Genomic DNA, 27,442 nt, shown 5'->3' on the forward strand with positions numbered 1-27,442 from the left:
TAGGTAGGCAGCTCACAAGTCTTGGGAACAGAGCAACATTTTTCCTTGGTGCTCTCAGAAATAGCTGTTTGTATAAGGTTAATGATTTACTGTGTCTGTGAAGGGCAGGTAATGATGAACCATGAATGGAAAGTCTCTGTATTTCATCGCTTGCATGACATTCTTTCTGAAATTCCATTTCTATTCTGCAATCTTTAGCGATAATAATAATTTTTTACTCCACAAGCTGTGCACTTGTGCACTAGAAACTTAATTTCTAGTAAGGCATTTTGCTTTGTTGACCATATCTGTTATGTTCTCCGCCTTTTTCCTTGCTTCAGTTGGACCACCGTATTGCCTCCATATGAGAGTAAAGTTCTACTCCTCAGAGCCCAACAATTTACACGAGGAGCTAACAAGGTACATCCTGTTTATACCATTACCAATCTACTTATATTCACGCAACTGTTTAACTCACTCCTTTCATCTTCATTATCTCTTGTAGATACCTTTTTGTACTACAGTTAAAACAGGATATTCTCAGTGGCAAGTAAGTGAAGTTATTTTGAATTGTCTTGAATGTTGAAAATTTATTTTATTTGTCTGCTTATTTATTTAAGGTTAGTGTTTTTGAGCAATGGGTTGTCTACACTGACACAACTTAATTCATAAACATACAGTGACCCCCCCCCAAAAAAGTTGTTTGGATGTATTGTTGCAAAAACCTTTTACATCTGACGCAATTTGTGAGAAATGTCTCACTGTATTGAAGTGCTTTGAAAAAACCCTTTTTTAATAATTCTTAAATTTCTGAGGACTTTGTCTAAATACATTGTGATCACCTTGTTTGTTCCAGGTTAGAGTGCCCATTCGACACAACAGTGGAGTTGGCTGCATATGCTTTACAGGGTGAGTGACCGAACTGTCTGTTTTTTTAAGATCAATTCTAAAAATCTGTGATTTACACTAGCTTTCAAAAGTTTGGTGTTGGTACGTTTTTAGTGGTCACATGATATCAAAGAGATCAATTTCTCAGCTAACCCAGTACTAAATCAAGGAATTAAAGGGTTAGTTCACCCCAAAATGAAAATTCTGTCATTACTCACCCTCATGTCATTCCAAACCTGCAAGACCTTCGTTCATCTTCGGAACACAAATTAAGATGTTTTTGATGAAATCGGAGAGCTATCTGACCCTCCCATAGACAGCATGTTCCCAGGTCCAGAAACGTAGTAAGGACATCAGTAAAACAGTCCATGTGGAGTACGGGAATGTTTGTTTTTTTTTTTTTTTTGCGCAAAGACAAAAATAACAATTTACTCAACCATTCTTCTCCCCAGAGTTACGTCTTCCGCCATTTTTGGAGAGTACCTAAGAATGTGTTTGACGTAATCAGCATTGTTTATGTTTAGGGGAAAGCGCGCACATGAACGTAATCTGCGTATTGAGCGTAGTTTACGCTTGGGGGGAGCGTGCGTATGCGTTGTGATACTCTCTAAAATGGTGGAAGATGTAACTTGGGGGAGAAGAATGGTTGAGTAAATTGTTATTTTTGTTCTTATTCTTTGCACAAAAAAAAAAAGGATTCTCGTGGCAGTATCAAAAAAACATCTTAATTTGTGTTCCGAAGATGAACAAAGGTCTTACGGGTTTGGAACGACATAAGGGTGAGTAATTAATGACAGAATTTTCATTTTGGGGTGAACTAACCCTTTAACTGTTAATATTTTGAAAATAGATGTGACCAGGTTGTGTATACGAGATGTCAAATAGGTCACACAAGACTTACAAGACTTAATCATTCATACTTTTTGAAAGGGAAAGAAAAAACTGTTTGTGATTTATGTAAGAATCTTTTGCGTATGAAACACATTTTAATAGAATGTCCATATTTAAATGATTAATAGACAGCGTTTTTATTGAGAAAATATTTTAGTGGACCTTTTTAAAAAGGTTTCTCCTGAAATAATTTTAGAATTTGTCATATAGTAAGTTAAAAGACTTATAATTATAATTGTTATTTTTGTTTTTGCTGTTTTGTTATTGTTATTTTAGTTTATATTTTTATCTGTGCTTTTCTTGTATGTTAACTTTTGAGGCAAAATTATTAAATTATTGTAAGAATACTGATGGAATTGTTTGAATTATGTAGTTGCATTGTTTTTGCCTTGAATATAGCCATTGCTGCTGACATGGCATTAAATCATAAATTAAAGAAAAATCAATCCTCAGCTCGTTCCAAATGTCTGAAGCATTTTGGGTCACATAGAAAGAAGGTGGACAATGGTTTGAAACATTTCTCTCTCACTCTCAAAAAAAAATGACATCTCATTAGTTTGGGTCTGAAAGAAAGGCTCCTAACCCCCCTCTTCCTACTGTGCTCTGATCTTCTACATAAATGCACAACACTTTGCTTTCATTTAGAAACATTTTTTAATGCTGTTTTGGAAACACTTCTTTCTAATCATCTCTGCTGTGGAACAACTTGAACTGAGTTGTAACATTATGACAAAAGGCGCAACCACATTCTTTTTCTAAAAAAAACTGGTACAGTTCAGGCCATAATTGAGCATTCTTTTTCATTTTTATACCAAAAAATTTGTTGACCTGTGGAACCTTTATCTTTCAGCTGAATTGGGTGATTGTGACCCAGCCGAGCACGGACTTGACCTGGTGTCAGAATTCCGCTTCATCCAAAACCAGACGGAAGATATGGAAGCAGCCATCTACAACATGTGGAAGGAGTGCAGGTATAAATACGGGAGCTCATTCTATAAAAACACACCTCCTATCTGCACATAGCGACTCCTTTTAAGTTAGTGCTTAGCGAGGAAATATAAATGTAAAGCAGGTGAATGAATGTCAATGTGTGGGTCATCACCTCTGACTCTTCCTGGATCTCTCCTGTCTACTCAACCAAAGCTCTACTGTTGACCCTGAACACTTTGTATGTGATTTATGACCCATCACTGTAACCTCGACAAGTTGTAATCTACAACAGATGTGCAGCAGCTTGGGTTGTTTCATTTTCTTCAAACTTTGCTCTATCCTGTTCTTTTCTGATGTCACAGGGGCCAGACGCCAGCACAAGCTGAGATAAACTACCTAAATAAGGCCAAATGGCTGGAGATGTATGGAGTGGACATGCATATGGTCAAGGTGTGTATTTGGAGCATGCAAGAGTTTATTAAAATCATGATCTTGAGGGGGAATCTCTTCAATCCGGATATATCCAGAAACTTATCTGTTCTTTATGTTGCCGTCTTCTCCAGGCACGAGACGGAAATGAATACAGCCTAGGTCTGACCCCCACCGGAGTGCTCGTGTTTGAGGGGGAAACTAAGATTGGCCTGTTCTTCTGGTTAGTGCTCCCTCACCAGCTCTTTATAGCTGAAGTGTGTCATTTCTGCATCACTAGAAGCTACAAAAATGGAATTGTGGGGGAAAAAACTGCATTTTTACATTTTCAGGAAAAGATCATGAAAAGAAATTGATTTAAAAAAAAAAAAAAAAAAAAAAAAAAAAAAAAAAATATATATATATATATATATATATATATATATATATATATATATATATATATATATATATATATATATATATATATATATATATATATATATATATATATATATATATATATATATATATATATATATATTAACAATAAAAAACTGGGTTCCTGTAGGTCCTTCAGCCTTAAATTCAGTTTTATAAAATTTAAGGTAACAAAAGTCTTAGAAATATTACATGGTATAAGAAAGTATTATATTTGGAGACAGAAAAACAAATTATGAGATAAAACGATTATTGCACCCCATTCCGCCCCCTTTCCAGCAGTGTGCTTTCACTTCTCCATAAAAGCCCATTTTCACGTGTAATTCTGTAAAATCATGTAATGTGACTTTTGCAAAATGGGACGTGCTTGAGTTTTTAAAGTTGAATAGATTTATTAATGTTTTTAAAAGCGAGAAAGATAACTTGCGCTGTCGCTGTTGCTACATTCCTTCTGTCGACTGTGTGCTTAATATTAATCAAACAACAAAAGACAAAAACAAAATCACTCACTGCTCTTCACAGAAGGTCTTTTGTAGCTTTAATAAGAAACAAAGGAAGTTGAATTATTACAGTGAAGACTACGCAGTTTTATTTTACATTTGATTATTTAATTTCTATAGTAGGCTGTTAACTGAATACTTTAGACTTGCATAAAAAAAAAAAAAAAATTGGTTATATGGTCCACTAATAGTCATGTTAAATAATCGTGATTACAAGATTGACCAAAATAATCATGATTATGATTTTTGTCATAATTGAGCAGCCCTCTTAGTATTAATATATTGGTACATAAATCAATTTCAGTACATATTAAACAAAACATGTCTTGAGTATTTGAAACTTTTTCTGATAAACAGTGTTAAGTACTCATTGAATGTGTTCAAGTAAAATATTCTGAGATGCATGATTTATTTAGAGATTGTATCCAAATGGATATACTAGAGCAATACACTTCAAGAAGCTGTGGATTACATTGAATTTATAACAGCTAAGGGGCGTTGTTAATGTTTAGGGTTGCTAAAACCCCCTTAGCGGTTATAAATGCACTGTAAACCACAGCTTCACGGGGCTTATTGCTTTTATAAAATGGTTATTCCATAGACGTAACAAAGTTTCACTATGTAATGATGTAATGATATTAATAAAAACATTCTTCCGCCACACAATGTAGTTCCTCAGAAATGGTTGTGGTTGTAAATGTAATGACAATGGCCATTATCTAAAGCAAACTGGTTGTCTGCACAGGCCCAAGATCACGCGTCTGGACTTTAAGAAAAGCAAACTCACCCTGGTGGTAGTGGAGGATGATGAACAGGTAGTACAGGAGACAGAAGAGGTAAAGACACATCTCACCCACACACACATACACACATTATCAAAAACAGTACGAACACTCTTGAATTTAGGGTGGTTTAAAGCTCATATTAACATGCACCTTAAATGCATCTTTGAAGTTGTCTAGAGGAGATTATGTTTATGCTACAAATGCAATGCAGTTTTGCAGTTTACATGTGATGTGAAGCATGTGTTTTTGTGCATCCCGGAAAAACTTAGTATGTGTGTAAGAAAAAGTGCGTGTATGTGCTCTTGCTGAGACACTTGGCATCTCTCCAGCTTGAGTTAATAAATGGCAGTCTCCCTTCAGGCATGCCTGGCCTCTGAAACACTTCACACTTTATAAAGCACTGGAGCTGTGAATGTGTGGACCGAATCACTCTAAGTTTGAAACTACAATAACAATGTCAGTCATGGCACATGATGTGTCAGACAGCCAGCAAACATGTATTTTGATGGGGCTTGTGTTTGGTGCACAGCAGTATGGGTTTCTGTTGAGTCTGGAAGTGTGTTGTAATGAATTCCAGCGTTAATTCGTTCAGTTGACTGTGACAAGTAATATGTTGTTTGTCGCAGAAAAGTGTCCCCCATATGATGATATTACTAGTCTCTGTCCTGTATAAGATTGTACAAGGTCTCCTTGAGTTGTATGTCATTGATTTCTGCACAGTGAGCCCCCAGGTCACTGGTGAGGTTTTGCCTCTGCAGTACAACTGATAAAAGCTTCAGACAGAATTTGATTTGCTCAAACAGGGCACATAGAAATTAGGTTGAGCAACTGGAGGTATCTGTTTGGTCTGTCCTTGCTGCCACTCAAAGGCTGTGGAATGAAACCTGAGAAAAATAACACTATTGCTCTGTTACAAATCCTAACAAGTTGTTTCAAAGACAGCATCCTAACCTAAATGGAAAATCATCAATGACTGCTTTGAAATGCTCTACATAAGCAGTAACTGAAAAAGTTGTTTGTTTGTTTATTTTTTTTGTAATAATAATATTTTTTACCACATTGTGCAGCCCTGTAAACCTGCACAAAGAGTCTTTTGCGTTTTGGAAAAATTTGTGTACCCTTAAAGGTAACTTTGTCTAGCAAAGTCAAATAAGCTTCTGTTAATAATGTAACGAAGGTGTCACTTTTGCCAGTGGTTAAGCCAATATGTTCTCAACAACTTTTGTCATCATGTTCTTGATTTTAAATTTGTGTCCCTACTTTATTCCTTTTGTAACAACAGAGGACAAATTAGTAGTACATTGCTCTTATGTTTTGACCTCTGCTATAGGGGAAAGAACAGGAGCACACGTTTGTTTTCCGCATGGACCATCCGAAAGCTTGCAAGCATCTGTGGAAGTGTGCTGTAGAGCACCATGCCTTCTTCCGCCTACGTGGCCCGGTCCAGAAGGGTTCAACAAGCTCTGGGTTCATCCGCATGGGCTCACGTTTCAGATACAGGTAAGTTTTTCTAGAGTTCATTAGTCATTCGTCCATCATAAGTGGCATATAAATTAATAAAATAGAGAAGAAAACCTATAGACTTGGGGAAATAAACTTGGCACACACTAAAACCACTCTGTCAACTTAGCATACATTTAAACCAGCAATTGCGTGGCAATGCCCAACAAGCATTGTGGAGGCAAGTTTGGCATGGCCAAGCACAACTAAAATCTATTTGAGGTTACTTGGTTTTGTTGGAAGCAGCCACATAATGATGTTTCCTATTGTATGGCATGTCAGATTTAATAATTGTGTAATAATAATTTGCTGGATTTAATTTATTTGAAGCTCTTAAAAGCATTGCATCTCTACTTTTGCATCTGCCGTGGCTTCAGTAGAGGCTGGTGTTCTCTTTTGATTTTAGTATAATACCCAGTGGTCAGTTGAATGTTATTTTCTTTTTTTTCTGGTTTGAGACAAGACTTCCTGTTTTTCATAGGTCCTCCTAACAATATCTTTTACCAAGTTGTAAATCGTAGTATGGTCTGCTCCAGGCATGTGTGTGTGTGTGTGTTGGTTGTCCTTACTATGGAATTGTATCTTATCTCCAGCTGCCAGCCTGGAGCTTTGACGCTGTCCAGTTCAGCTCCCTATTGGTCAGGCTTTTTATTTGCCTGCACTTATTTTAGCACTTATCCTCGCTCCAGAATTAACCTATTTTTTTACGTCAATGAATTCACTTATCTTTGATTTCAGCTGTATGCGTCTCTTTTTGTTTGTTTGTTTGTTTGTTTGTTTGTTTGTTTAATTGTTTGCTAATGCTGGTTGGTCTGCTTTTCCTCCAAAGAACAGTGGCTTTTCTCTTTCAGACAACATTAGACTTTCATTGCACTAAGCCTGTAAAAGTAAATGCCTACAGTCTTATCAAGTCAGCAGGGATTTATCAAGAAGGTTTTTAAAGATCTACACTACCACTCAAAAGTTTGGGATCAGTAAGATTTGTAATGTTTTTAAAGAAGTTTCTTCTGCTCATCAAGGCTGTATATATTTGATCAAAAATACAGAAAAAAAAATATTTTGTGAAATATTATTGCAAGTTTTCTATTTTAATATAGTTTAAAATATAATTTATTTCTGTGATCAAAACTGAATTTTAAGCATCAGTCTTCCAGTCACATGATCCTTCAGAAATCATTCTAATATGCTGATTTATAATCAATGTTGGGAACCGTTGTGCTGCTTCATATTGTTGTTGTTTTTTTTTTGGGGGGGGGGGTTCTCTGATTAATAAAAAGTTAAAAAGAACAGCATTTATTTAAAAAATTAATTGTGTTACAATATACAATGCTATTCAAAAGTTTGGGGTCAGTACATTTTTTTTTTTTTCGTCTTTCTTTTCTTTTTTTTTAACAAATTAATACTTTTATTCAGGAGGGATGTGTTAAATGTTTCAACACTCATAATAAATCAGCATATTAGAATGATATCTGAAGGATCATGCGACACTGAAGACTGGAGTAATGATGCTGAAAATTCAGCACTGTGTCACAGAAACAAATTCTATTTTAAAGTATATTAAAATAGGAAACCAATATTAGAAATTGCAATAAGATTTCACAATAATACTGTTTTTTCTGTATTTTTGATAGAATAAATACAGCCTTGATGAGCAGAAGAGACTCCCTTAAAAAATATAAAAAATCTTACTGATCCCAAACTTTTGAGCAGCATTGTATGTGTAACTGATGTTCATTTCTTTTATTTGTGGGAAGTGGGAAGACAGAATATCAGACAACTAAGGCCAACAAAGCTAGACGATCTGCCTCGTTTGAAAGAAGACCAAGTCGGCGTTACTCTAGAAGGACCATGCAGAACAGAGGTGAGAGAATGTCCTGTTGTCTTGGGGGATTAATATATTTATAAAATATAATAAATATTTAGGACCAGGTTTTTTTCCCACATTTATTTACTTATTTTTATGCATTTATTATTTTGGTCCCAACAAGTAATAGTCCAATTAGTTACAGTGAACCAGTCATGACTTAGTTGTTGTTTTTTTGTTTTTCCCCAGATATCTTTGTGCAGTCTTTTTTTGTTGTTGTTGTCTATTTTTGCTTCCTATGAATAGTTTTAATCTAATCAGCTTTTGTTTTTTGCAACTCCTCTTTCAAACAGTTAACTTTCTTTACTGCTTTGAGTCATTCTATTTTGAAGCCCCAACACTGAGTCACTGCCATGAGTCACTGCCTTGCTCATAATTCTGTTGTGACCTCAGCTTTGTGATCTTATATAATAACATGCTTATTTTTTGTTTCCCCGCAGGTCCTAACAAATCCTCAGAGTAAGTATTTTGCATTCCTGCATTGTATAGTGATGAGGTGACTTCCTGTTTCAACATCAGTCATAAAGTATATGTCATTTGAAAGCACACAAACACACTGTTCAGAGCTGTTCAGAGCTTCTGTGGACTCCGTTGTGTTACCATACCAGTGTATACTAGATACTGTAGTAGTATTACTATATAGTGTAGTGTGTATAGTGACCGTTTATAAATGAATGATTTAATGCCCAGAGCCTTTTTAGATCGTTTTTATTTGATACCAAAATGGCCAATAAGGCTGTCAGTAATGTATTGAGAGGTGCTTTTCTGAATTGTTGTACAAGCATTGTAAAATTGTTTTCCTTTACAGAGATGCTTTCAAACAATGATTTTTTTATTTATTTCAAGCAAGATTTGAATGTAATGAGACATATATACGAAGTATTACTACTACTGTTTTTCATTCTTATTCCAGGGGCAAAATGCATCTCTAGTCTGTCAGCTTAACCACATGCTGTCAGACTGAGTGTTCCACTTTAGTCTTATAAGCACCCCTACTTAGACTGTGATGCAGCTGGTGTTAAGGTTTCAAACATGAACCGCATCATGTGCAGGCACTTTTGTGGTGCTGATCTATGGGGAATTTTCAAGACTCATTCTGTGACTAATACAATAATGCTTCACAAATGATTGTTTTACTCGTTGCATTTTTAAAGATCACATTCTGAAAGCAACATCAGGAATGTCTTTGCTCACCGTGATCCAGTGTTGGTTTGACTTGACCACGTTTTCTGGTCACCTCTATGAGAACCGTCTTTGTGCTTCTTACTGAAGTCAGTCAACAGTAGCTCATAAATCCTGATATTAGTTTTAATATCACTTGCATTTTATTCTTCTCTTCCCACAGTAACCGCAATAACGGAGTGAGCCCAAGCTTAGAAACAAAGGTAGAACCTTCTTTCTGTTATACAAAAATACAGATAATACTGATAATACCGGTAATAGGAAATGTTTTTGAGCACCAAATCAGCATATTGGAGTGATTTCTGAAGGATCATGTGACACTGAAAACTGGAGTAATGGCTACTGAAACTTCACCTGTGCGGTCACAGCAATAAATAATATTTTAAAATGTATTCTAATAGAAAACACTTATTTTAAATTTCACAAATATTAAAATTGTATTGTTTTTGATTAAATTAAATGCAGCCGTGGTGAGCATAAGAGACTTGGGGGAAAAAAAGAAAGAAATATCTTACTGACCCCAAACTTTTGAAACAATCTCACATCACAATTTTAATAACATAAATAAATAATTATGAATTTGACTTGATAAAAAGAAACCTGACACATGCATTTAATCACATTCATTTGTTTATTACTATGAGTCGGCAAGTTTATTTGTTAGTGTATGTACTGCATATTTAGCTCATTTGGCTTGGAAAGGCTGTTTTGCTTTGAGTTTAATGCATCCCACACGCTTTTTCCTCAGCCCTCCCAAACACGGCCTCCCTGGTCCGGTATGCCTGTGGTCAGCAGCCCACCCTCTGCACCAGCCCCTATGGAAATCGAAACCCTCCCCAGGAGCCCCAGAGGCAGCCAATCGGACAAGAGGAGGTGAGCTTCTCACAATTTTAATGCAATAAGACCTCTAAGCAGGTTAATCTGATTCCCTGCTGTTACTTCAGGCCCCCGCACAGCCAGTTAACATCACTTTGGCAGAGTGCAGCACTTGTATAAATGATATTTGGGCTGTTGGATGCTGCTGCTGGTGTGTTGGTGAGCTGGTGTGAGGTTGTGGTGCTGGCTGGTGACTGGTGCTGAAGGTGCTTCATGCTGTTTAGCTTTGACATTGAGCAGATGGCTGCTTCAGCACAGGAGAAAACGCCTGCTGGGCTGACAACAACAAACTCTCTCTTGACGTGAAAGGCCTGTCTTTCGCTCGTACTGTCTTTTTTCCTGTCTTGCTTTGTCTCCCGAGGCTGTTTTTGGGGTATTATTGTGCTGTGCTGAGCTTTGCCTTAAACTTGAAATATTGAAAAGAAATTAAATCAGACGGTGGGGTGGGATTATCGTGTGAGTGTTGGATATGTTGGTCTGTCTTATAAAAATTTGATCCTCGTTCCTTATTGTTATAGCTATGTTTTTGTCTAAACTTTGTTCTAGTCTGATGTTCTGAAACCCCAGTGGCCTTTTCATAAGGCAAGGTATGTACACTCCTCAACCCTTCATGGACTCGCTTCAGCCAATCAGTGCATTTTTAAGGGAGTCTTTGTGATTGGCTTTGGATCAGTTATTTTTTCCTTTGGCTGGGCAAATCAGTATCTGCATCAGTTCTTGATTCTAGTCCAAACCACCCAACCCAATCAGTGGGGTAGAGCTGTGATCTCAGCTGGGTAAATTCAATAGTGGGGTATAACAGCAAGCTGAAATAGTCGACTTTCTGGTTTTGGTTTTGGCTTTGTGACTGTCCTGTCCTTTCTTCTCCTTCGTCAAAACTGAAACTAATACAGATAGTCTCAGTACTAGTACCTGTCCTTGGAATCAACAGACAGGTGAACATCCCTTTCCGATGACAATTTCTAACTTAAATTGATTCTTATTAATTTGTATTAATTCTTCTCACTAACCAAACACAACCCTGTCTAACCTAGTAAATAGACTAAAAATACTTTCTTGTCTTCAATTTTCTACTCAGTTTTTCTCCAATTTTTCTACTTGAGTATATTTTGTTCTTTGAAATCATTCAGCCCTCTTTTCTTGTCACCTTACATCTGTCTTACTATCTGCTTTCCCATGACCTTGCTATTTTTATGATAAAAGTAACAATTGTTTTATTATAATTTATTACTTATAATTTTAATTGGTATTAATAATAATTAATCAGTATCAGTATCATTAATGGTGATAATTAATATTAATAGTAAAAATATTCATTTTTCTGCACAATGATTAATTCATGAATAGTAAGTTATAAAAAGTTTGTACAATGGCTGTACAACTGTTTCAGACTAAATAATGAATTAATGAAAGAAATAATGAATGAAAGAATGTTACAGAATATTTTAGAATGTTAAATTTTTTATTAAAGATTACAAAGGCACATGAATTTTAAAAAAAGTGCACGGATAAATTATTTATAATAAACTACAGTATTCCATTAAAAAATAAGAATTTTCAATTTTGATTTCATGCTGAAACACGTTTTTGTTGCATTGTGTTATTTGCTCAGTAGTTTGAATATTAAATTATGCGAATCAACTAATTCATTAAAATGAACATCATTTGCAAATTGGACATTGCAGATGTTTATTGTTGAATGCAATGAGGAAAGAAGAAAGATGTTGAATAGTGGTTCAGGAAACATTTACATGCAATAAACTAATGCCTCCTTTATAGATGATAATTATTTGTACGTTTTACTTTTTTCTAGAAATTAGTTTTTTCAGTCTGAACTTCTGCTCTATCTAGCCTCTCAGGCAGGTAGCTAGTGAGAAGTCTACTACAAACTCAAACTCACTTATATTCAGTGCAGCTTTCCAAGTGAAATTTCATAACCAGAAATGCCTTTTCTATAGTGCATTCAAATGTAGCTCCCTTAGCTCCTTTACCTCTTGTTTTGTCCTGTGATCTGCTCTCTACCCTTTTTCGACTTCTGCACATCAGACTCTACAGTATTCCTGTCCCTCATGCTAACACTCCCCCCTCCTCCACTGACCCATCCAGGCTTCACACCCCCCCTCAATCCCATCACTGACACCAGCGTGACCGACAGGCACCTCCTTGCACCTCCTCTCATACACGGATGCTGCCACAGCCCCTCCACCCCCGCATTCCTCGGATACAAACTGAGCTCCAGGGAACGCCAGGATAAAAGGCATATTCTCTGACTGAGATCAAGCGAGACTACCTGGGCTAAAGTCTTCCCCTCGTTTTGTCCTTCCCCCTCTGAGACTGAAACCAGCCAGATAGATGAGATAACCTTCATTGGAGAAGCCTGAAATCCTCACTGTGGCTGTATTTTCAATTAGAATGATTTGGTCAACCAGCTTTGTCACCCAGGAAATATCCTGTTGACATTTATTTTGGCTATTTATTTGACATTTAAGTTATGCCTTGATCATCTTAACCACACTTTTACTTGATTTTTTTTTTAGGTTTAGTGCAAGGACATTGAGTCCGAAATTTTTGTATGCGTTTTTCATATTTTTCCGTATTCGTCATCCTTTCCTATCAAAATGCACAAACGCAGAAAATCTAACCTGGTCTGAATATTTTTTATTTTTTATAATGACGGACGAAAGTTTCAGAGGCAGTGTGTAAACGTGATTGACACAACGTGAGGTCGTATTTATTTTTCAACGTGCGAAATTTCGGACTCGGTGTGCAATAGCCTTTACTATACATTTAAAGCAAAGATATTAGACACTTAGGGTACAAAGTAGGGCATTAAACTCTTAAAAATGAAGTATTTTTAGTGAAAGGATGTACATGAATTTTAAAAGATGTTGTTTGTCTTTCAAGAGGTCAAGCTAAATATTAATGAGATTTGATTTGATTTTAGCAATAAACATTAAAAATAAACATTTTATAAAAGAAAAACTAAAACACCAAAGTGGGCAACAGTCCTACCTAAGTCGGGACTTTTTTTAGTATGGACTATTTCATGTAAATTAAAAATAAATTTTGTCAAAAGTGGAATTACATCTTCTTTCAGGATATCTTTGTGTGATCATCATGATCTGATTATTGAATTTTCATGAGTTCTTATTTGGATATTTGGGCAGTTAAACATTTTTATCCAGTTGACAATTTGTAGTGCAGTATACACTGTTTTTAGATTTGTCTACAATACTGTAAACAAAGGACATTTGCATCTTAGATGGCTTTAAGACGTTTGATTAAAATTTAACAAACAGAAGCAACTCCCCATTGCATGTTTCAGTTTCTCTTATTTCTGTAAATGACAAACTTTGCCATGTCTTAAAGTGGAAGTTTTTTATTTTACTTTGTTTATACAGACTCTGAATACTGGAACGTGCAAAGTGGTTTTAGTCAGCATGGCAAGGAGTGACGTGTCCATTATTGAGCCTCCTTTGAAAGTCAATCTCATTCTAGTCATTTATGGAATGTGACTCTGTTCCCTCCCTCATTTTACTCCGGAAGGGAAGGAATACATTGCTTTTTGTGATTCTAGTACAGGCATTAATAATGTGCATGTGTGTGGTCTTTTAATCTAGATCTAGTGGAATGTGTGTGTGGTCAGTTGGCATATGACTGTTAGATAATGGTTCTGTTCCTTTTGTGTTCTTCAGTAATGACCGTCTCTGCTCATTTTTGATTGTAAAGGCTTGATTATGTCGTTATGGTTGTGCAATACATCGGATATAGAAATACATATTCATTGTCCAACCATCACCCAACACCCATCTGCTTTTAAGTACACTAGCTTTTAGTTTTTTTGTTTTTTTTAAGTTTGACTTGTCACATATTTGAAATGTGATACTGTGCTATTGCATAGCTGTACCTTGAGTCTTGTCCCGGCCTCAAGCATTTTTGTCCAGGTGAGTCACATTTGTCATATCTACCAATATGGACCCTGTTTGAGCAGCGTATACAGGGTTACATCCTGTAATTGACATATGGTAATTAACCCTTTTATCCTTCACAGCATGCCCTTGGTGACTGACCTCTTGGAGACGTGCGTAGATGAAGTTATTCGAGCCCCTGTTCCCATGGTGACAGCAGAAGAAGTGGGACCAGGTGCTGCTTATGCCACCGCCAGCACAGCCACAGAGGAGACCCTCTCTCTGACTGGTGAGTTTTGGAGAATTTTGGACAGTGTTTGTCTTGTATAATTTTTATGTCATAATTAAATTGATTTGTTCACAACACCTAAAAAAATAATTGACATCCAAACTATTTTAACCTATTTACCTCCTTGCTAAATAAAAGTATTAATTTATTTAAATAAATAAATATATACACACGTATGCATGTATGTAAATACTTTTATTTAGCAAGGAGGCTTTAAATGAATGAAAGATGACAATAAGGACTTCCATCAAAGAATGCAGTTTGGTTGAATATAAGAGACTTCTTTAAAAACATTTTTATTAATGTTACTGACCATTTCTTTTGAATGGTAGAGTATATTGAGTATATAAATGTATATATTTAAATTAATTATCTCTTTTATTTAAATTAGTGCTGGGCAAAGATTAATCGTGATTAATCGCATCCAAAATAAAAGTTTTTCTTTATATAATATATCTGTGTGTGCTGTGTATATTTATGTAAAGACACACACATACAGTATATATTTTGAAAATATTTACATGTATTTACGTGTATATATTTATATTCATATAATTTATATTATATATTTAATATATAAACATAACATATTTTTCTTAAATATATACATGCATGTGTGTGTATTTATATATACATAACAAATATACACAGTACACACAGATATATTATATAAAGAAAAACTTTTATTTTGGATGCGATTAATCACGATTAATCTTTGCCCAGCACTAATTTAAATTAATAAATTTGAACATCTACATGCTTTTATGAAACAACGTACAACTTGCATTATTTTACTTAATCTATTATTTGATTATTGTCTGTATAATTATTGTATTTTCATGCTCTGCCTATCTATTGTGTGATCTGATTATCCCCAGACTGAGCATGTTTTAATCCCAGCACATGCAGATGTGTTTCCATCTGTCTTGTCTGACCTCTCATTGTTTAATAATGCTCACTGAATCTGTTCTCATCCACAGAGGCTGCAGCTCGGCTCAAGCAACTAGAGATTGAAAACACTCCAGTGTCTGCTCCAGCCAGAACAAATGTCAACCTCAACATGAACAACCAGGTCGGTTCATCCATTCGGTAGCCCCACACATGCACACGGAGAACAAAGCTTCTTATAAATGGTGTTTTTGCAATATCTCCCCCCTCCACACACCGCATCGTATTAAAGCTTGACATCAACTTTAAATATAAGGAGCAGAGATTGTGTTGGCTGCTGTGCCACTCTCACCTCAGGATGTACTTTAAATTAAATATGAATAGGGAAGGTGATTACTCATGCTATTACAGCAGTCATCGATCGCTACCTTTTCCAGCTCAGTGCCATTTAAAGTATTATGCTATAAAGAGCTGATGATTATTTCAGTCTGGACTATGTTTATTTAAGCAAAGAGACCGAAACACAGTGCAAACAAATTCATAATCAGAGCACATGCTTTGGTTTGTGTGCAGGAGGAAGTGGCGAAACTGACAGAGAAAAGTTTGAATAGCGTGGGCAGCAGTCCTGTCCTGAACCCGCTCAAATGTCCTGAGGAACTCAAGAGCAACATCCTGAAAGCTCAGGCAGAGGCAGCGCTCAAGGTATTCAACCAGTGTCATAGGCCCCATTTACACTTGATATTAATATTCATCTCCACTCGGACAGTTGGCTGCTTGTCTTCCTCAAAGGAAGAGTGTCTGATTTAATGTCTACATACATGGTTTATGACCTCAACGTGTTAATGTCAGGTACTCTGAAAATGATGCATAAAGTTCTTGTGTATGTTTTGTAAATTTTCATCTCTTTGTTTAGGATTCTAGAGATGAGCTTGGACTGACTCCAGAAAAGAACTGTAACCTACAGGAGGCAGCAGCCAGGTATGATGTACACCATATTGCCAAAAGTATTGGGACACCCCCTTCTAATGAACAGGTTTGACTACTTTAGTAATTGAGTACAAATCTTCGGGTGTATTCACACCAGGAAAGTCTACTAGTTCACTTCCTTTTTTTTTTTGCTCACAGTTGTTTGGTCCACACCCGAGTGCGACTGCTGTATTCACACCTGCCCAAAAGATCCGCACCAAAGGGGGAGACAAACTTTAGTTTGATTCAGTCGAACCACACAAGACAGGGGTGGATTAGGACTTGGCTTTCTGCAGACCGGTCAAGTTCTTCCACACTAACTGAATCAATCATGTCTTTCTGAACCGTGCCTTATACACAGAGGCACTGTCATGCTAGAATAGAAAAGGGTCCTGTCCAAACTGTTGCTATAAAATTAGAAGCACACAATTCCCTAGAATATCATTATATGCTTAAACATTAAGATTTGTACTAATGGAAATTACTAAAGTAATCAAACCTGTTTATTAGAAGGGGGTGACCTAATACTTTTGGCAATATATAGTGTATTTGTCCTATTGTAACAGTTGGGCACAAACATTTACATTGTTACATAGTTATTTAAAATGATTATTTAATAATGAAAAGACGTGAATGGTGGGTGGTAATGCCTGTCTATCTCTTAGCAGACTGATGGGTTGTGGGCGTATGGGCAGCACATCCTCTCTGCCAGTGAGTGGGAGAGCGGAGCACCAGGAGTCCTGGGACCTGCTCAAGCAGCCCGGCCTGCTGCCCTGCTCTGCCAGCAGGTGAGTCCACAGCACGCAAAACCTACTCCAAGTACAGTGAGAAGATTGTACTACAAAGAAGAATTGCTTTGTTGTTTGAGTGTGGGGATTAAGACATAGTAGGGCCATGTGAGTGAGCCTGTGGGCCTGTAATCCTCCTGGGACAGTCAGAGGCAGTGGAGCACAAGCAGGCAGGCAGAAACTGGGGCACACCCAGATTAAAGGGGCCACCTGGTCCTCCCATCAACAAGCCAGGACTTGTTTTATTTCTTTTGTACAGTATATGATCTTACACTACCATTCAAAAGTTTGGGGTCATGTTTTTTTTGTTTTTCCTTTTATTCATCAAGGACTCATAAATTGATGAGAGGGAAAGTAAATACATTTGAACTGTTACAAAAGATTTATATTTCAAATAAATGCTATTCTCTTAAATAATAAATGGACAAAAATATTAAGCCTCACAAATTTTTAAGGTGTTTGTTAGAGTTAGAATTAAATCTTTTATGCATTTTTTTATTTTTGTAGTTTTAAACCAAATAATATATTCTGCCATACCTGTCCTGTTCACTCCAAACTTGTGGAAAATTATTGCAATAAGTAAATTAAACAAAACAAGCCTTTATCTTGACCCTTTTTGTTTCATTGCGACATTGAATTTTACATTACTGTGTTAGAATTTGTGCGAAAAACAATACAATGCTACAGTGTTACAAAATATAATGTTACAAAAGTTTCAACATTGATAAGTAGAAGTAATAAGATGTTTCTTGGGCACTAAATCAGCATATTAGAATGATTTCTGAAGGATCATGTGACACTGAAGCCTTGAGTAATGATGCTGAAAATTCAGCTTTCCCATCACAGGAATAATGGCTGCTTATATACATTTTTCACTTTAAAATATTACAATTTTAATCAAAGAAATGCAGCTTTGGTAAGCACAACAGACTTTCTGACCCTTTTCAACAGTAGTGCATGTTAAATAGTAAGAATGTTTCCAAAGAGGTAGAACAAATGTGTGCACTTCTGTGTCCTAAAAGCTAGACTGGGATGCTTCAGTTGCTACTTTAAAATAAATGATAAATTATTTTATTTTTCTAATTGACAGCATTTCACAGATCATGTCCATAGACTGTTCCTAGTATTGAGGCCATAACATTCCTTAATGAAGCCTGTGATTAAAAGCTCACTGTTGCCATCCAGTGTCAACCATTGCTATGTAGTTACAGATGGGCCATATGGCTTTGGTCTGCCTGGAAACATGTTCTTATGTAACCTGTACTTATGCCACAGATTGACTGCACGATTAGCTGTGTATACTGACCTGCAACCGTTTAGCTCTGATAGTCACATGATAAAAGAAACGTGTCAAATGAGTGCCTTAATGTGTAAGTTTCTCTGTTTAACATCACATTTACATTTAGATGTCTGTCGAATCAAATAAACATTATGCGACTAATGGTTAAAATTATATACAATATGAAAAGTAGGTATTATGGAAAGGAACCAAAGATTAAATTATAATTCACTACTGATGCCTACAAAAGATGCTCAATTTGTACACACCAAAATTATGGGTTTGATCCACAGGGAACACACACACTGGTAAAATCAGTTACCAAATGTGTAAATAATTTGTACCTGTACAATGGTACACATTTTTTCAGGACTCTCTGGAAGGCTGCTCTGTTCTGGTGGGAAGCCGTCCAAATGCGCGCGCACACACACACACACACACACACACAAACCCATAATCAACAGTAATCACAAAGTGACCCCAAGTCATTTCCTCATACACTTCATAAGAGGTGAACATTGTGATTTCCTGTGTGATTTCCTTTGAATGAACACTAATGAATAGCTTGAGAGGTGCTTTGAAATGCTCAAAGGTTTTCAATGTCTTTGTGCTCATTTCCAGTGCTCAAAATCAAAAGGTTTGTGTCCAGAGCTCTTCTCAGACATGTTTCATCGTTATTGAAAAGATCTGAATACTATATTTATTTATTTATTTATTTATTTTTTTGTGGGGGGGGGTCAGAAAAGAGTGACCATCCACAGTTACAGCCACCATTGTTTTATCATATACAGCAGCTTAAAGATTCAGTCAGGAAAAAATACTTGAAGTGCATTTGTTCATGAAAGTGCTCATTCAATTCATTGTCTGTCCTCAGCGTGGAAGAGAACGCAGATGACTTCATCTCTTCTGTGTCACTTCTGTCATCAGATCCAGTGAATGAAGCCCAGTCATCCAAGGTAACAAAAGTGGCTTGATGTCATTCCAGCTGCTGGCACACTGTAACTAGAGTCCACAGCAGCTGTAAATATATACACTATCATTTACTCACTCACCACTGAAACATGCTCTCCTTTACAGGGGAAATAAATCCAGCACAACATCACTTTTATTTTCTTTGACTGTCAAACATTCATAACAGCGTGTTGAGGTTTTGCTGTTTACTCAGTGGTTCATCAGGATTGTCAATAGAGTGCTGCAGGCATGACAACCCCTACTTAACATCCCCCTAGTTCCCTCCACAAAAAGCCAAGAGGATTTTTTTCCTTGGCTTTTGGATTATTGCAGAAGGCTATGTGACCAATACATTTGTATGGTATTGAAATGTTTATCATGGTAATCTTCACAAATTTGGTCAATTTTGAAGCCTAAATACAATTACCAAAAGTAAAAAGCTAAAGTTAGGCTATGAACAAACTACACCAACACTACACAACAGTTTAAAAATTGAACACAAGATTGTGTCTATAAACACAAGAAGCTGTAAAAGCAGACTCATGAGTAGATGATCTTTCCTGCTTTACATATGGTGTTTAATGTCCCTGACAACCTCTGTAGTCCCATTTAGCTACTTGTTAGCAACTGCCTTTTTAAAGATGCATAAATCTTTTAAAAAATCACAAGTGGTTTATTACTGAATTTATTTTGTTATAGAATAAAACTTGGTTGACCTTTTGTTAAACATAGACCTCACTTCAGGTATATACCCAAAAATGTACTTGGGGATGATGGAACTCAAAGTGCACTTATTTCCAGGTTTCAGTATTTATTCCTGCAACACGAAACTATTATGACTATAATATTAAGTTAATGAAACCATCAAAAAATGTTTTTTTTTAAATCATAGAATATCATAGAAACTTGAGGATGGGTTCTTTGTACTTGGGCCACTTTGCATTCACCTCACAATGCCACATTTACTACTTGCTTATATTTTTATCCATTTATGTTAAATATTCTCCCTTTCTGTCTCTGTTAAAGGTTTTTGTTTTCAAATAATTACAAGAGCATCATTTTTTGTGATGTCTTGTCAGCATTGACACATCCTGCGGGAAATGCAGATCAAGTCATTGAATGTGCTTTTGGTTGGCATACGCTTTAGAGCATGCGGCTTTTTACAATGCAGGTGAAAGTTCAGGATCCTGAGCCGCTGACAGCCCCTCAGACTGATAACCTGATAGACTTCACAGACCCCATCCCTGTAGTAAGTTCAGCACTGCAGCTCACGATATGCTTGTAATGCTTGTAGTAGGCAAACGTTTGGCTCTATAATTGACTATGGCACAATAATGCCTGTTCTCTCTAGGTGTTTTCACATCATTGAAGTATTAAGATTCTATTAAAATATTTGATTTGACACAGGTGCCAGCTCCCAAACACACAATCACTCCTCGATGGATCATTCCAGCGTCAGCACCTACAGTGAGTAATTTTGATAAATATATTATTTATGATACATTTAGTATGATTTAACAGTACCTCCAACTGACTAGAGTTTTAGCTGTTTTCCTGGTGAGGACTCCAGACACAGATCTGTGCATCACTGTAGAAGAACAGCAACTTTATCTAAGCGTTTGCACAGGGATGCCTCTTCATATTTCTCCGCAGCTCTGTAGACACTCTGAAGATTTATAAATTTAATTTAGAAGAAGCTTTCATATTACAGTAGATGATGTTGACTCACTATCAAGCCACATGTTCAGTGGAGTGTACATTTTCATTACCCTCACTTCTCACATTTCTAGTAGTTGATTTAGTGACTGACTGTCCCCCTGCTTCCTCTCTCGCCTCTAGCAGTCTGGCACCTTTACTAACGGCCTCCTTGACTGTACAGCAAAGATGCCATCATCTCACCATCCTGAAGGGGCTGCTATTTCCTCACTCCCCCATCTCTCTCACACTCAAAATGTGATTGCCACAAGGTTTGTTTCATCCATGCTACATTACCTTTCTCTGCTCTGTTGAGGACAGTTGTCCTACTACTTTCCTAAGCAATCAGATTGACCATTTTCAACTTGGTAGATGATAAAAACCAAGAGGAGTCATGCTGTAATTTCACCATTTTGTGGGTGTGTTTCTGCACTGAGAGCCACTCGAAAGTAGTAGTGTATTCAATTAAATCTACTAGCACTCAAACGTTTGGGGTCAGTAAGAATTTTATGTTTTTGGAAATATTCTTATGCTCACCAAGGTTTTATTTGATCAGAAATGCTGTTGAAAACAAAAACGGTGAAATATTGTTACATTTTTAAAATTACTGTTTTCTGTTTTGATACAGTACCGGTCAAAAAGTTTTGAACAGTAAGGTTTTTTTTTTTTCTTTTAAGAATTCTCTTCTGCTCACCGAGCATGCATTTATTTGATCCAAAATACAGCAAAAGCAGTAATATTGTGAAATATTTTGACTATTTAAAAGTACTGCTTTCTATTTGAATACATTTTAAAATGTAATTTATTCCTTTGATCAAAGCTGAATTTTCAGCATCATTACGCCAGGCTTCAGTGTCACATGATCCTTCAGAAATCATTCTAATATGCTGATTTGCTGCTCAAGAAACATTAATTATTATTATCAAGATGTAAAGCAGTTGAGTACTTTTTTTTCAGGATTCTTTGATGAATAGAAAGATCCAAAGATCAGCATTTATCTGAAATGAAAAGCTTTTGTAACATTATACACTATATATATATATATATATATATATATATATATATATATATATATATATATATATATATATATATATATATATATATATATATATATATATATATGAATGCTGTTCTTCTGAACTTTCTATTCATCAAAGAAACCTGAAAAAAAATCTACTCTGCTGTTTTCAACAATAATAATAAATGCTTTTTTGAGCAACATATCAGAATAATAATAATAATAATTAGTTACATTTTATGTAGCACTTTTCTGGGTACTCAAAGCGCTTTACATAGAAGGGGGGAATCTCCTCAACCACTATCAGTATGCAGCATCCACCTGGATAATGCGACGGCAGCCATATTGTGCCAGAACACCCACCACACACCAGCTTATTGGTGGAGAGGAGACAGAGTGATGAAGCCAATCAGAATATGGGGATGATTAGGAGGCCATGATGGTCAGAGGCCAATGGGCAAATTTGGCCTGGATGCCAGGGTTACACCCCTACTCGTATTCGAAGGAAGTCCTGTGATTTTTAATGACCACAGAGAGTCAGGACCTCAGTTTAACATCTCATCCGAAGGACGGTGCTTTTATTTTATTTAGTTTTTTGTCTCCATCACTATGCTGGGGCGTTAGGACCCACACAGACCACAGGGTGAGCACCCCCTGCTGGCCTCACTAACACCTCTTCCAGCAGCAACCTAGTTTTCCCAGGAGGTCTCCCATCCAGGCACTAACCTGGCTCAACTCCGGTCTTGGGCTACAGGGTGATATTAGACAGAATATTAGAATGATTTCCGAAGGATCATGTGACTGGAGTAATTATGCTAAAAATGCAGCTTTGAAATTACAGGAATAAATTTCATTTTAAAAGATATTAAAATAGAAGACAGTTCTTTTAAATAGTAAAAATATTTCAGAATTCTGCTGTTTTTGCTGTACTTTGGATCAAATAAATGCAGGCTTGGCGAGCAGAAGAGCTTCTTTTAAAAAAAAATAAAACAAAATCTTGCTGTTCAAAAACGTTTGACTGGTGGCTACATTTTAAAATGTAATGTATTCCTTGACTGCAAAACTGAATTTTCAGCAGCCATTACTCCAGTCTTTTTTTCAGAATTCTCTGATGAATAGAAAGTTTTTAACGTAATAATGTGTTCAATGTCATTTTGGATAAATTCCTTGCTGAATAAAAGTACTTTCTTCAAAAAAACACATACTGACCCCAAACATTTGAACAGTAGTGTGTTGTTGCATGCAACATATAACTTTCAAACATACCAAAACAAAACTAAGGTTTTAGTCCAGCAGAAATTGCTTTAACTTCAAACACTGAAGAGTTGTTGTTTGTTTTTTTTTGAGTGCTGTTTGTTCTTAATTCAGCTTCTGATTGTAACTGCCAATTGCTGAATTGATTTTGACAGTATTGTAGCTCACCCAATAAAGGACGACAACCACAAGCCCAAAGGTCTGCTGACCACTGAACTCTGAGAGCGAAGCCTTGAGCACATGCCCAGCACCTGTCACTGACTGGACCATCAAAAGTTTTCCTACATTCCAGTCAAACACATTCCAGTGCCCCGACAATGGAAGCACAGAGACAACTGGACTCTGGGCTTGCATGGGGTTGCAATTTCATCTTCAAGAATGCTGGCTTTTGACAGATGGCATCCGCAAACCCAGATCTTGGCGCTGATGACCAAGAATAAAAGTACTGAACTCCGTTTCAGCGCACAAAGGGCTAACAACAGGGTCCAGTGTTTGGGGCCCACCATTCCTTTTATAACTTTTATACCTCTTTTGAGTGACTCTATACAGCCCTTGGGTGTAGCAGAAGCACATGAATGACCCAGTCCTGTGTTGTGATGGGATGGAATGTTTGATCCACCTGCTGTCCACTTCCTGTTCAGATATTCTCTGATTGGATGACTGTGAAAGAGCTTGTGAACCCCTTGGATCACAATGCATCACTGACTGTTTTTAGAACTTTTCCTACAGAAAATCTATTTTTGAATCTTTTTTGCCTTTCTCTTGCTCTGCTTTCTATGTTTTTATGAAGTAGCTGCATTCTTTATTACACTTTTAAGTACTGTACTCTAAACTGCACAGTTGTTAGAGAACTATTGTGTAGCTTCATGAAATCACTGAGCCAAGATTTGCTGTTTGAACATTTTATCAATGCTGTTTTTATCCAAACATAGTAGTTATGACCTGCCTTATTATTTTATTAGCTCATATAAGACTTTAAATATACATGGACATATTACAACATAACATGTTACTATGGTGTAATTTGTCTTCTACTGTGTTTAGTTGAAATATTTCCCTGGGTGTTCTGTGTAGTGTAAGTGCAGTTCTTAAGTGTGCTTCACTGTGTTGTATCAGATGTTATGTGAGACACAGGAGCAGCTGAGACCTCTGTCACCCACTGGCTCATACTATATCAAAACTGCGAAAGACTTGGACCATGTAAACAAACTAAAATGTTATTCACTGTGATCCAATGAAAGAAAACAAATCACTCGCAGTCTGTGCCAGTGGTTACTGCCTTTCATTGACACATCCTTGTCCACTACAAGTTCCACTACAAGCATTTGCTGCTATTTTTCAGCATACTGAAAAGTACATAATTGGTATAATCACTGGATCTCAAATCACTGGGATGAAATATTTGGAGGTCAAATTTGAATTTATGAAGTCAAATCTTGTAAATAATTATTTGTCGGATTTCTTAAAGTTGTTTATATGGTCTACCTGTTCTGATTTGCTCTGACTTTAGTGGAAGTGCTCAATCACAGAAAGCAGTTGTAGCTGGAATCTGTTGATATGCTAATCATTTTGTTCTCCAAGTCTCACACTGTAGGCTTATTTACATACAGTATATTAATGATCTGTAGATGTCACAGCAATGATCTGTTTATATCAGTACACTGACTGTAAGCCTTGTCATTTTGTATAATGTGATATTCCACAAGTAAAAGATATTTCAACATTGTTATTGGACCTGTGCTTTTATGGGCATGCAGTGTGTATGTCTCTGTGTGTGTTAGTCTATAAAAAAAAGCGAGTAAAGCTCAAAATCCTTATAACTTTTACTTCAATACACACAAATGCATTGGGAACATTGCACATTCTACTCTAAATCAAAACATGAAATAAAATTGTGTTATTACTTTACAGAAAGTGAAGAAAAAAAATAGCAGTGTCTGCATTTTTCTTTACAAAGTCAAACATGTATAAACAGAAACATGTTTGAAGATTTAGCTTTCTTGTGAATGACTGAACTAACATTTAGTTTTATAGCCACAGTTTCTGAGAACTGCTTCACATCTGTTGCATTCCAGCCCAGGACGATTGCACTACATGCCACAATTCCTCTGCATTTCTTGTTTTTGCCTCAGACATGGCATTTTTGATGTCACCCCACACGTTTTCTATTGGATTAAAGTCCGGAGATCGGGCTGGCCACTCCATAACGTTAATCTTGTTGGTCTGTAACCAAGATGCTGCTCGCTTACTGGTGTGTTTGGGATTGTTTTCTTGTTGAAACCTCTTCGGCATAAGGCAAGATAACCTTTTTAAGTATTTTAATGTACTCAAACTGATCCATGATCCCTGGAATGCGATAAATAGGTCCAACATGTAGTATGAGAAACATCCCTATATCATGATGATTGTGCCACCATGCTTCACTGTCTTCACAGTGTACTGTGGCTTGAATTCAGTGTTTGGGGGTCATCTGAGAAACTGTCTGCGGCCCCCAGACCCATAAAGAACAATCTTGCTTCATCAGTCCACAAAATATTGCGCCATTTCTCTTTAGGTCAGTCAATGTGTTCTTTGGCAAATTGTATCCTCTTCATTTTTTCAACAGTGGGACTTTGCGGGGGCTTCTTGTCGATAGCTTGGCTTCACATGGGCGTCTTCTAATTGTTACAGTACGCACAGTTAACTATAGACTTTATTTGATCACCCTGGAGCTGAACATTGCCTGAGTCTTTGCCATTTTGGCTATTCTTCGATCCATTCGAATGTTTGTTTTCCATTTTCTTCCACATCTTTCTGGTTTTGGTTGCCATTTTAAAGCATTTGATATCATTTTAGCTGAGCAGCCTGTCATTTTCTGCACTTCTTTATACGTTTTCCCCTCTCTAATCAACTTTTTAACCAAAGTACGCTATTCTTTTGAACAATGTCTGGAACGGCATATATACATATGTGTTTGTGTGTGTGTGTATATATTTTATACATGTATAGATTTGTTTTATTATTATTATTAAATTGGTAATTTGTTTAGATGTTACAGCTTACGATTTACCCACTAAATTTGTTAATAATAGGAAAAGAATGAATGGTTCTAGTTTGTTGGCAACATTTTTGCCTCTCAATTCCTTGCTTTAAAGCAATAGATGATTTTAAAATGCATGTTGCTGATATTAATCCAATATTTGTGGGGTAAACCTATGTGCATATGGCTTAAGCATAAAAGAGAACATTTTAGTAAATTCAATAAACCTTATGCACTTGACAGTGATTGTACTTTAGGTTTTGGACTAAACTGTAATGGATTTGATCAGGAAGAAGAAATCTTACACCAAGTTGTGCAAAAGGAAAGAATTTCATTCAGACTACGTGTACTAAAATATTCCCAAAGGAAGAATATGTAATTGTGCCAAAAAAAAAAAATAAATACATAAAAATCCTTACTCTGCAATGACAAAGTTGTGGTTATAACCTCATGCCTTTCTTTGCTTGATTGAACCTAGAAATGACGCTGTCACTTCCTGGACTTAGAGCTGCCATGGACTCAGGTAAAACAACTAAAACAGTAGAAATGATTCAAGTCTACATCTGTGAGAATCCAGATGTAGGAGCATGCTTGCTAGTTTATTCTGTTTGCAAGTTTGTCATATTGTCTGTTGAAACGGGTAACACTTTAGAATAAGGTTCCATTTATTAACATTAGTTAATGTATTAACTAACACGAACAAATAATGAACAATGCATTTATTAAACTTTGTTAATGTTAGTTAATCATGTTAGTTCACACTACATTAATGTTAACAAACACAACTTGTGAATTTAATAATGCATCAGTAAATGCTGAAATGAACATTAATTAATAAATGCTGTAGAAGTATTGTTCATGTTTACTAATGTTGTTAACTAATGTTAATAAATGGAAGCTTATTCTAAAGTGTTACCTGGCAGTGTGGCTAAAGTCTCCAGTGGAGCAGCAGGTGGAGCCAGAGCTCTTCATGAGTCAAACAGGATCAAACTTCAATCCTATGTAAGCTCCAAACTTCACGAATTAGTGGAGATCACACAAGATACTTTTCCGTTTTTGTTGTTACTATTTTACTCATATATAATCATAATATCATAAATTGATTAAATTAATTGTTTGATTTATTCCTGGTCATAATGA

General features: G+C 36.2%; 1 protein-coding gene across 9 annotated transcripts in view; it reads left to right on the plus strand.

The window, feature by feature from the left end:
* Positions 1–25,200, plus strand: part of epb41l5 (erythrocyte membrane protein band 4.1 like 5) — a 36,531-nt gene extending 11,331 nt beyond the window's left edge. For 2 of the 9 annotated variants that reach the window (XM_079427746.1, XM_079427747.1), the window contains exons 5-26: positions 321–399; positions 485–529; positions 836–888; positions 2,609–2,729; positions 3,051–3,138; positions 3,252–3,340; positions 4,783–4,873; positions 6,153–6,322; positions 8,077–8,183; positions 8,627–8,645; positions 9,532–9,571; positions 10,117–10,241; positions 14,296–14,441; positions 15,422–15,513; positions 15,903–16,031; positions 16,243–16,307; positions 16,961–17,083; positions 19,237–19,318; positions 20,485–20,562; positions 20,721–20,780; positions 21,153–21,280; positions 23,439–25,200. In XM_079427746.1, coding sequence (XP_079283872.1) covers positions 321–399; positions 485–529; positions 836–888; positions 2,609–2,729; positions 3,051–3,138; positions 3,252–3,340; positions 4,783–4,873; positions 6,153–6,322; positions 8,077–8,183; positions 8,627–8,645; positions 9,532–9,571; positions 10,117–10,241; positions 14,296–14,441; positions 15,422–15,513; positions 15,903–16,031; positions 16,243–16,307; positions 16,961–17,083; positions 19,237–19,318; positions 20,485–20,562; positions 20,721–20,780; positions 21,153–21,280; positions 23,439–23,505 — 1,997 coding nt within the window. In that variant the 3' untranslated portion in view covers positions 23,506–25,200. The remainder of the gene's footprint in view (positions 1–320; positions 400–484; positions 530–835; positions 889–2,608; positions 2,730–3,050; positions 3,139–3,251; positions 3,341–4,782; positions 4,874–6,152; positions 6,323–8,076; positions 8,184–8,626; positions 8,646–9,531; positions 9,572–10,116; positions 10,242–14,295; positions 14,442–15,421; positions 15,514–15,902; positions 16,032–16,242; positions 16,308–16,960; positions 17,084–19,236; positions 19,319–20,484; positions 20,563–20,720; positions 20,781–21,152; positions 21,281–23,438) is intronic. The other 7 variants (XM_079427748.1, XM_079427749.1, XM_079427750.1 and 4 more) reach the window with 6 other exon arrangements.
* Positions 25,201–27,442: the final 2,242 nt, after the last annotated feature.

This window comes from Barbus barbus (genome assembly GCF_936440315.1).
Source record: "Barbus barbus genome assembly, chromosome: 10".
Taxonomy (NCBI): Eukaryota; Metazoa; Chordata; class Actinopteri; order Cypriniformes; family Cyprinidae; genus Barbus; species Barbus barbus.